This window comes from Rhinopithecus bieti, unplaced genomic scaffold, assembly GCF_001698545.2.
Source record: "Rhinopithecus bieti isolate Rb0 unplaced genomic scaffold, ASM169854v2 scaffold_56975, whole genome shotgun sequence".
NCBI classification, from domain to species: domain Eukaryota; kingdom Metazoa; phylum Chordata; class Mammalia; order Primates; family Cercopithecidae; genus Rhinopithecus; species Rhinopithecus bieti.
Window position 1 is genome coordinate 860,036 of NW_016823127.1, and position 10,897 is coordinate 870,932.

Sequence of the window (10,897 nt, forward strand, 5' to 3'; positions counted from 1 at the left end):
TGGGCGAATCACGAGGTCAGGAGATCGAGACCATCCTGGCTAACACGGTGAAACCCCATCTCTACTAAAAAATACGAAAAACTAGCCGGGCTAAGTGGCAGGCGCCTGTAGTCCCAGCTACTCGGGAGGCTGAGGCAGGAGAATGGCATAAACCTGGGAGGTGGAGCTTGCAGTGAGCTGAGATCCGGCCACTGCACTCCAGTCTGGGCGACAGAGCGAGACTCCGCCTCAAAAAAAAAAAAAAAAACTTGTAGCACAGGGTCCCCAGGGTTTTTCACGCTTCATGCCCCATAGCATCTTCATTTTACAGATGGGTAAACTGAGGCTGTGAGAAATCAAATAAATACCAAAGATCCCACAGCTAAGAACAGACACCTAGATTCAAACCCCAGTTGCCGTGACCCACAGACCACAGTAGACTCCACTGCTCCTTCAGGGTGCCCCAGAAGGGCTGGCAGATTAGGTTGAAATTAGTGAGTTTGAGGCCTAGGTCAAGACACGGGGGTATGGTTTAGGTCTGCAGACGGGCTGGGAAAGCCACTCTGCCTCCTTGGGCCTTCTGAAACAGGGAAGATAGTTGTTTCTACTTGGCTGTAGAAAATCAGACCTCAGTGTGAAAGTGCTGGAAAAATGACTCCGAAATCTGGGATTTTTCCTCTCTGGGTGGGAGTGTCTTGTTCACTAAAGGGATGCCCAGGGAATTTAACCCTAAGTTTCTTTTGAGACAGGGTCTCTGTCACCTAGATTGTGCAGTGGTGCAATCATAGCTCACTGCAGCCTCGAACTCCTGGGCTCAACCACACCAGTACGGCTAATTTTTTTTTTTTTTTTTTTGAGATGGAGTCTCGCTCTGTCACCCAGGCTGGAGTGCAGTGGCGCGATCTCAGCTCGCTGCAACCTCCGCTTCCCGGGTTTAAGCAATTCCGCTGTCTCAACCTCCCGAGTAGCCGGGACTACAGACATGCACCACCACACTCGGGTGGTTTTGTGTGTGTGTGTGTGTGTGTGTGTGTGTGTGTGTGTAGTAGAGATGAGGTTTCACCATGTTGGTCAGGCTGGTCTTGAACTCCTAACCTCAAATGATCCACCCGCCTCGGCCTCCCAGAGTGCTGGGATTATAGGTGTGAGCCACCGTGCCCAGCCTGTTTTCTTATTTTTAAATTTCTTGTAGAGATGGGGGTCTTGCTATGTTGCCCAGACTGGTCTCAAACTCCTGGCCTCAAGTGATCCTCCCACCTCAGCCTCTCCAGTAGCTGGAACAATAGGCACGTGTACCACCATACGTGGCTAATTATTTTTTATTTTTTGTAGAGATGGGGTCTCACTATGTTGCCCCGGTTCATCTTGGACTCCTAGTCTAAAATAATCCTCTTGCTTCAGCCTCCCAAAGTGCTGGGATTACAGGTGTGAGCCACCATGCTCCACCAGAATGTAGCTCTAAATTTCATTGTGTTCATGGCTTTGTCTTCCCCAGGAGCTCCTGTGCTCTAAGCAACCAAAAGGAAGGATCGCAGTTTCAGCACCGCTGGTCTCTGTAGCCGTCTCCACCCCACCTCATACCCTGTGCAACAGCTGGTGATGTGCACTAGCCCTCCCCACCACCAGAGGCCCCACGGGGTTGAAAGCAGAAACCCATTCTAGACACCCCTCCCCAACAAAGATAGTCCAAGATACACACTTATTCTCTGTGGAAAAAGAACTTGACTTTATTTAGAAAGTCTACAAAATACAGAAGGCGATAACTCGCTTGCTGTAAGTCAGGAAATAAATAAATTCTAGGAGCCGGGCAATATTTTTAAACTTTTTTTTTTTGAGACAGAGTTTTGCTGTGTTGCCCAGGCTGGAGTGCAGTGGTGCGATCTCAACTCACTACAACCTCTGCCTTCTGGGCTTAAGTGATCCTCCTGCCTCAGCCTCCCAAGTAGCTGGGACTACAGGCATGATGAGCCACCAAGCATGGCTAATTTTTGTATTTTTTGTAGAGATGGGGTTTCACCATGTTGTCCAGGCTGGTCTCAAACTCTTGGACTCAAGCGATCCCCCTCCTTGGCCTCCCAAAGTGCTGGGATTACAGGTGTGAGCCACCGTGCCTGGCTTAAACATTTTTTGTTGTTGCTATCCGGCTTTCCCTAAATATAAGATAAAATGTGATTTATTTGCAGATATAAAATATAAAGTCCAGCTCAGGGCCATACGCCACTTTCCCCAGGGAACAGGAGCTCAGGCTCTGGCTGGGGAGAATAACTTAGATCCGTGCAATAAATAAACAGTGGGGAGGGGCAGTGTGGACAGTGTTGGGGGAGGGACTTGAGGCTGGGCTTCCCAGGTGAATGACAATCAAAGGCAGGGGTCAGCCCCCACCACACAGTGGTCACTGACAGAGGTCGAGGTGGTACCCTTCTTCTTAGGACCCCACTCCAGGCTGTAGTGGGACTGCAGGGTCTGTCTCCTTGTCTCCCTATTTGCCACAGCAGTCCATGGCCCCATTTCTCTGACTGGCCAGCCCCCGGACACCCTGGCTGCAGGGACAGCCTAGGGCTGAAACAGGCCAGCTCCTTCCCACTCTTCCATCCATGTCACCTTCTCTCTCCCTCTGCTTCTCTCCCCCTCCCTTGCAGCGAGTGGTCTCCCAGGCCAGGGATGCCCTCCCACCACCTTTCTGAGTCCCTGTGCACTGTCCCCCTGAAAACCATGGCTGGAATCTTAGGGCAGCAGTGAGGAAACCCAGGTTTTGGTCCCAGCACAACCACTAAGTGAAATGTGACCTCGGGCCTGTTTCCCCATCTGTGAACTGGGTTTCACTAGTCTTCCTACCCACTCTTTTAGTTTCGGAGGGTCAGGCACCCCCAGGCCTCAACCAGAGGTGGAGGCATCTCTTCAGTGCAGTTTCTCAGCAGGACGGCCCGTAAGTCACAGACAGCCAAACCTAGCTCTGAATCCTGGGAGGGTTTGGAGGGCATATTGGCACAATCAGAGCAGTTTCCAAGATGAGGGGTGCCCTCTTCTCCCCCAACAGCTGTTCTCTAAGCCGGCTCTGTATCTCTCAATCTAAAAAGGCTAAACTTTCAGCCAAGGGCGATCCCAGATCCAGACCTCTGTCCCATCCCCAACCTACCAAAGTTCCCCTTCCCAGGGCCATTCGGTCCAAGTTTTGGGGGCTGCAAGAGGAAGACAGGGCCCACGGAGGGAGTGTGTGTGCACCAAGGGGCCAGTGCTGCAGACAAATGGGGCCTGGGCACAGAGGCGGCGCTCAGGCACTTTGGGGAGGGAGCTGGAGCCGGAGGGGCGTGGCTGGGGCATAGCGGGGGCGGGCACTAGGAGCAAGAGGCCGGGCCGTGGGCGGGGTCCGCTCCGGGGGCGGGGCCAGACCCCGAGCCCGGGGTGGACTTGACGATGGTGATGACGCTGGCTGGCGCCACGAGCGTGGTGGGCCCGCGGGCTGCGGCCACTGAGCGCGCGAAGCCCTGCAGTGCCTCGCACTTGCCGCGCAGCGCGTCGAGCTCCAGGCGCATGGCGGCATTCTCGCGCGCCAGCTTGTCCACCTCGCGCTCCAGCTCCGACTTCTGCTTCTGCAGCTCCTCCTTTTGGCACACGCGCTTCACGCGGCAGCTGGCGGCGTAGCCGCGGTTTTTGAGTGTGCGGCGCCGCTGCTTGAGCCGTGTCACCTCTTCGGCCGAGAGCCCGCGCAGGTGCCGGTTCAGCTCGCGCACCGACAGCCCCATCAGCGCCTCGTCCGACAGGTGCGGCGTGTTCTCACTCAGCTCTCGCTTGATCTGCGGGCATGGGGAAACTGAGGCCCAGGGACTGGGGACGGTGCCCCGCTCCACACCTCGGTGTTCCTCTTTCACCGCCTTAGCCGCCGAGGTGGTGGTTGGACTTGATCCAAAACCCCGAAGGGGAGCAGGAATCCAGGAAGGGGAAACCAGGCCAAACTAGGATCCGGACACAAAAGGAGGCCACCCCGGGGCTCAACCTGAATTCTAACCTAGCGCCAAGCCCTGGACTCAGCCAGAGAAACCCAGCCCGGAAAGCACCTTTGAATGCCCCAGGGGGAATTGACTCGATGGGGAAGGAGGATGGAGAGGGAAGTGACCTACCCCAGGGACATGCAGCCTGTGACCAGAGCCCAGGCCTCCTAGTCCCAGCCTGTGGCTGTGGCCCTTCCCTTCGGCATCATGAAAGCCTGATGCCACCCAGGGGATTCCAGGAAAGAAGGGGAAGTTGGGATGAGGAGGCTCTGCATGGGCAGGGAGGGAGGGCTTCACTGGGTTGACAGAGGCTGGCTCCTCACCTTTAGAGCTTTGCTGGATAGGGGATCCACAGACATGTTTGCAGAAGGTGCCCTCTGGGCCGCAGACCTAGGGTAGAAAGGAGGTCAAAGTCACCTTGTTTTGTTTTTGTTTTCCCATTTAGAATAAAATCCAAACTCACTACCTTGCCATTCAAGGCCTCTGCTATCTTAGAACCTGCCACCTTCCTCTCTCCACATTGCTCCACAGGCCTCCTTGAATGGCTCCTTCCAGCCTGGGAGCTGTGCACATGCTGTTCTCTTTACTGTTCTAGCTCCCCATGGTGACTCGTCATCATTTAGGTGTTTGCCCAATGTCACCTCCTCGAGAGGTCTTCTTTGACCATTCCGGCTAAACGCCTCTTTGTGTCACATCACATAACCCCGCCTATTAACCCTTGTAACAGTCACCTCTTCTGCATTTCTCATGCTTGGTTCCTCATCTATGATCTGTTTCTCCTTCCCACTCCTCCTCCACCAAAACGGAAGCCCATGAAGGCAGAGGCCTTGCCTGTCTCACCATGGCATCAATATGCCTAAATAAGTGCTTGGTATATAGTAGATGGCTCAGTAAGTGTGCACCAAATGAATAGATGTCCCTCTCCTGACCATTCTTCCACATGGGGCTTGGATATGTGCCTTTGATTTGATTTTTCAGAACTTTTCTTTTTTTTTTTTTTTTTTTTGAGACGGAGTCTCGCTCTGTCGCCCAAGCTGGAGTGCAGTGGCCGGATCTCGGCTCACTGCAAGTTCCGCCTCCCAGGTTTACGCCATTCTCCTGCCTCAGCCTCCCGAGTAGCTGGGACTACAGGCGCCCGCCACCTCGCCCGGCTAGTTTTTTTGTATTTTTTTTAGTAGAGGCGGGGTTTCACCGTGTTAGCCAGGATGGTCTCGATCTCCTGACCTCGTGATCCACCCGTCTCAGCCTCCCAAAGTGCTGGGATTACAGGCTTGAGCCACTGCACCCTGCCAGTAAATGCCTTTTTATAAAGCCCACCTGGCACCCCATAAGATACAATATCAGCCAATCCCCTCTCTCCCCAGGCCTCCTTCATCTAGACCTCTGTTTTGGAAAAGCTTTCCCAGCTGCCTGGGGACTGCCCCACACTAACTCAGCATGCCCTAGGCAGATGGGGCAGCCATCCCTAGATCACTGAGGGCCTCTCATCTCCTAATCCCCCCTCCCACATGCCTGACAGCTGCATGCTCCTTCAATAACTATTTATTGAGCAGCTACTCTTTGCCAAACATGTAGTTGGTAATGGGGAGACAAAGGTGAATAAAACTCATGGAGGGTCAGTGGTCATTGCTCTGGGCTGGAGAAGGGGACCAACTCCCAAAAGCCCCTTTAAATCAGCAGTCCGCTCTGTCCCTAGCTGATAGGATCTACTCTGCCATTCCTTGTGAACGCGAGTTTTCTCATCTGTCTCCAAAGGGAGGGGGCAGTAATAAGAAGCCAAGGAAAATGAAGGAAGATAGGCTGGGCGCAGTGGCTAACGCCTGTAATCCCAGCACTTTAGGAGACTGAGGTGGGCAGATCACCTGAGTTCAGGAGTTCGAGACCAGCCTGGCCAACATGGCGAAACTCCATCTCTACCAAAAATACAAAAATTAGCCAGGTGTGGTGGTGCACACCTGTAGTCCCAGCTATTCGAGAGGCTGAGGCAGGAGAATTGCTTGAACCTGGGAAGTGGAGGTTACAGTGAGCCGAGATTGCGCCACTGCCCCCCAGCCTAGGTGACAGAGCGAGACTTTATCTCAAAAAAAAAAAAAAAAAAAGTAAAAAGAAAACAAAGGAAGATGTTTTGTGATCTGAGCTGTAGCATCCTATAAACACATGCCATATCGGAAAGAGCATTACCCAGTTTGGTGGACAGCAGAGGGCAAGAGGCCAGGTCCAAGCCCTGGTTCCTTGAGCTGTCTGCAGGGCTGACCTCACAGGTCGGCTCAGCCTCTGACACATTCTGGCAGGACCGAAGTGTCTCCCAGGGACAAGGTGGAGAAATGGAAAGTACATGGACCTTGGTGCCAGACACACCTGGGGCATTTTGGAGGTGGTCTCGCTCACTAGTTGTGGGGTTCTGGTAGGTTAGCCACTCTCTCTGTGCCTCACTTTCCCCCTGGGTGACACAGGTAGCTGTGTTAAGTCAGCTCATGTCACGCCTCTCTCAGGACCTTCCCACGGCTCACTGGAGTAAAGCCAGAGTCGTCACCATGGCCCACAATGTGCTGCAGAAAGTGATCCCCAGTGGCCGGGCGCGGTGGCTCACACCTGTAATCCCAGCATTTTGGGGAGGCCAAGGTGGGTGGATCACAAGGTCAGGAGATCGAGACCAGCGTGGCCAACATGGTGAAACCCCCATCTCTACTAAAAATACAAAAATTAGCCAGGCGTGGTGGTGGGCGCCTGTAGTCCCAGCTACTCAGGAGGCTGAGGCAGAAGAATCACTTGAACCCGGGAGGTGGAGGTTGCAGTGAGCCAAGATCACACCACTGCATTCCAGCCTGGATGACACAGTGAGACTCCATCTCAAAAAAGAAAAGAAAGTGCTCCCCAGCACGCCCTCTCCGACCTCAGTCCTGCTTGGCTCCCCTTTGCTTCCTCTGCCTCAGCCTCACCTGCTGTTCCTCAACACAGGATGCATGCTCCTCTCCAGGGTCTTTGCACTGGTCCCTCTGATGGCATTTTTTTGTTTTCGTTTTTTTTTTTTTTTTTATACAGGGTCTCACTCACTCTGTTATAGGCAGGAGTGCAGTGACACGGTCAAAGCTCACTGCAACCTCAAACTCCCAGGCTCAAGTAGTCCTCCTACCTCAGCCTCTCTAGTAGCTGGAACTACAGGTGCATGCCACCAAACCTGGCCAATTTTTGTACTTTTTTATTTTTTTTGAGACGGAGTCTGGCTCTATCTCCCAGGCTGGGGTGCAGTGGCCAGATCTCAGCTCACTGCAAGCTCCGCCTCCTGGGTTTACGCCATTCCATTCTCCTGCCTCAGCCTCCCGAGTAGCTGGGACTACAGGCGCCTGCCACCTCACCCGGCTAATTTTTTTGTATTTTTTAGTAGAGACGGGGTTTCACCGTGTTAGCCAGGATGGTCTCGATCCCCTGACCATGATCCGCCCGTCTCGGCCTCCCAAAGTGCTGGGATTACAGGCATGAGCCACCGCGCCCGGCCTTTTGTACTTTTTGTACAGACAAAGTTTCACCGTGTTGCCCAGGCTGATCTTGAACTCCTGGGCTCAAGCGATCTGCCTGCCTCTGCCTCCCAAAGTATTGGGATTATAGGCATGAGCCACCGCTCATGGCCTCTGCTGGCATCTTTATTCCCTAGATAGCCACAAAGTTTGTTCTGTCACCCCCTCAGGTCTCTTCAGATCTCATGTTCACTCAATTTAGAATTTGCAACCCCTGATACACACAGACACGCACGCGCGCGCACACACACACACACACACACATACAGACTCCCCATGTTCCTTCCCCACTTCAGGTTTTCTCATGTGTAATTATCATCACTCACATATATGGTGGGTGTTCAGTGGTGTTCAGTGTTGTCCCTCCCAGTCCTCCGATTAGAATGCCAGCTCCATGAGGGCAGAGCTTATACCTCATTCACCGGGGCCTCCCCCGTGCCTGGAAGAGCGCCTGGCACCTCATAGATGCTCAAGGAATCCTTGCTGAGTTCTCAGTGTGACTCAGGCCGAGGTGGGGACAGTCCAGGGCTTCTCAGGAAACTCCCTAGCCCCTCCCAGCCCACACAGTCAGGGGGTCTGGCAGTTTAGAGGGAAGGAAGGAGTGGGACAGAAGGAAGTTGATGCTTGCAGAGATCCCCTGATGGGGCAGCCACTGTGGCCCTTAAGAAGGAGAGTCTTAGGAGTCACACAGGTTGCGCTGGGGGTAGCTGGGTGGACCCAGAGTGCCAGGTCAGGACCCAGGTAGCTTTAGACCCCTGTGTGGATCCATGGTGAAGACCAGTGGCTTCATGGGGTGAACCCTGAGCTGCAACCCCCACTGCTGAACATGCCGGCTTAGCCTGGGCTCTGGCCTCAGTTTCCCTGCCTAGCACTTCAAATCCTAGGGGGCTCAGGCAGGCCCTGGCTGCCTACCTAGCTCTCCTTGGGGGCCTCTGTGCACTCCCATCCTACCTGGAAAAGTCATATGAGATCTGTGGGCTACCTGACCTTTCAGACAGTATCTGGAGACGTTTACATGTCACCCTCACTGATTCTACCCTTCAATGCAGGCCTTTTTTTTTTTTTTGAGATGGAGTCTGGCTCTGTCGCCTAGGCTGGAGTGCAGTGGCAGGATCTCAGCTCACTGCAACACCCGCCTCCTGGGTTCAAGAGATTCGTTCTGCCTCAGCCTCCTGAATAGCTGGGACTACAGGCGCCTACCACCATGCCCAGCTAATTTTTGTATTTTTAGTAGAGACAGGGTTTCACCATATTGGTCAGGCTGGTCTCGAACTCCTAACCTCAGGTGATCCACCTGCCTTGGCCTCCTGAAGTGCTGGGATTATAGGTGTGAGCCACTGTGCCCGACCCAATGGAGGCCTCTTAAGTGGTCACACTCACTGCCCTACACACACCTGGGGAGGTCCCAGCACACCTTCCTGCTGCCCTCAGCTCATCCCCACACAGCAGCTGGACAATCTTTGCACCATGTGAATCTGACCATGCCACCAACCAGATTAAAACCGTCCATGGTTCAGCTGGGCAGGGTGGCTTATGCCTGTAATCCCAGCACTTTTGGAGGCTGAGGCGGGCGGATCACGAGGTCAGGAGATTTGAGACCATCCTGGCTAACACGGTGAAACCCTGTCTCTACGAAAAAAATACAAAAAAAGTTAGCTGGGCGTGGCGGTGGGCGCCTGTAGTCCCAGCTACTCAGGAGGCTGAGGCAGGAGAACAATGTGAACCCGGGAGGCGGAGCTTGCAGTGAGCCGAGATCACGCCACTGCACTCTAGCCTGGGCGACAGAGTAATACTCCGTCTCAAACAAAACAAAACAAAACAAAAACCTTCCATAGATAGTTAGTTCCATAGATAGATAGTTCCCTACTATCCTAAGGACAGAGTCCAGACCTACCCTCACAGCACCCCAGGCCCTGTGTGTCCAGCCCCACGCCCATTTCCTACCACTGCCACCTCCACTCTGCTCCAGCCACACAGAATTTCTTTCACTTCCTCCCACCCGCACTGTCTTGCCTCTGAGCCACCTCCTACCCCATGACATCTCTCTCCCCTTACTCCCCTCTACTTTGGCAGACTCCTACTCATCCTTTTGCCCTGGGTGTAGACATCTCCTCCTCCAGGAAGCCCTCCCTGATCCCTAGGACTTGTTAGGCACCCCTACCCCTGTGTGTAATGAGTTGTGTTTCCTTGCTGTCTCTCCACCAGACAGGGAGAGGCTGAATCAGCTCTGGGTGCTTGAGGCCACCCATCTCAAGACCTGGCAGGGAGCAGACACTGGGGAAGGGTGGATGGATGGAGACTCTGACACCATTACCCAGCTCGTCAGTGTCCAAACCAAGTTCCAAGCTGAAACATCATTCAGTACCTCCTGGCCCTGTCTCTAATTCTTCCTCCTCTCCAGCTGCTTCCTTGCGCCTGTTGGCAGAGACAGTACAGATGCTAGGAGAATGGGAAGAGAACAGAGGGGATCCCATCCACGTGACTTTGGGCCCAAAGGCGGGGTGTGGGAAACAGGGAAAGGAGCACTGGATTGGGAGTCAAGCTTGGGTTTAAGTCCCATCTCTGTTTTCTCAGGCTGTGTGACCTGAGGTGAGCCACTCCATCTCTCTGGGTCTCCACTTTCCCATTTAAAGGATCCGAATAATACTTGCCTCGCAGGGTTTTGGTGCAATCAAGTGGTATACACTGCAGAGGTCAGTGAGCACCTGGGAGGTTAGAATTGCTGTCTGTCTAGGAGGGGTCAGGCCTGTAGCCAGCACTGGGGTGTCACTCTGATTCAGCATCTCCCAGCTGGCGGCAGTCACACAGGGAACTGCAGGAAAGACCCTTCGAGGCCATCAGGTCCTGCCTCCTCACTTTACCCAAGGGGAAGTAGAGACCCAGAGATGGGCATCACTTGCTTGAAGTCACACAACAGGTGTGAATGAATATCTGCAAAGGCCCAGGACTGAAACCTGGTCCCTTCACACCGTCATCTCCCTGGTTTGCCCAATCCTGAGGTAATGCCCAGAGAGGGCAATAGAGTAATCCAGGCTCATACAGCCAGCATGGGGTAGAATTCAGGCCTGAGAGTTCGAGACCAACCTGGGCAAGATGGCTAGACTTCATCTCCAAAAAATAAAAAGATTAGCCGGGTGCAGTGGTGCACACCTGTGGTCCCAGCTACTCAGGAGGCTGAGGCAGGAGGACCCCTTGAGCCCAGGAATTCAAGGCGGCAATGAGCTGTGATCCTGCCACTGCACTCCCTGGGTGACAAAGCAAGACCCCACCTCTTAAAAAATGAAAATTAGGCCGGGCGCGGTGGCTCAAGCCTGTAATCCCAGCACTTTGGGAGGCCGAAACGGGCAGATCACGAGGTCAGGAGATCGAGACCATCCTGGCTAACACGGTGAAACCCCGTCTCTACTAAAAAAT

General features: G+C 53.8%; 1 protein-coding gene across 4 annotated transcripts in view; it reads right to left on the reverse strand.

Moving 5' to 3' along the window:
- Positions 1–1,678: 1,678 nt before the first annotated feature.
- Positions 1,679–10,897, reverse strand: part of MAFF (MAF bZIP transcription factor F) — a 22,274-nt gene continuing 13,055 nt past the window's right edge. For 3 of the 4 annotated variants that reach the window (XM_017861289.1, XM_017861291.1, XM_017861292.1), the window contains exons 2-3: positions 4,292–4,358; positions 1,679–3,773 (exon numbers count right to left, since the gene is read on the reverse strand). In XM_017861289.1, the coding sequence (XP_017716778.1) occupies positions 3,315–3,773; positions 4,292–4,327 (495 nt within the window). In that variant the 5' untranslated portion in view covers positions 4,328–4,358 and the 3' untranslated portion in view covers positions 1,679–3,314. Of the gene's footprint in view, positions 3,774–4,291; positions 4,359–8,615; positions 8,623–10,897 lie in introns of those variants that run through there. The other variant, XM_017861290.1, reaches the window with a different exon arrangement.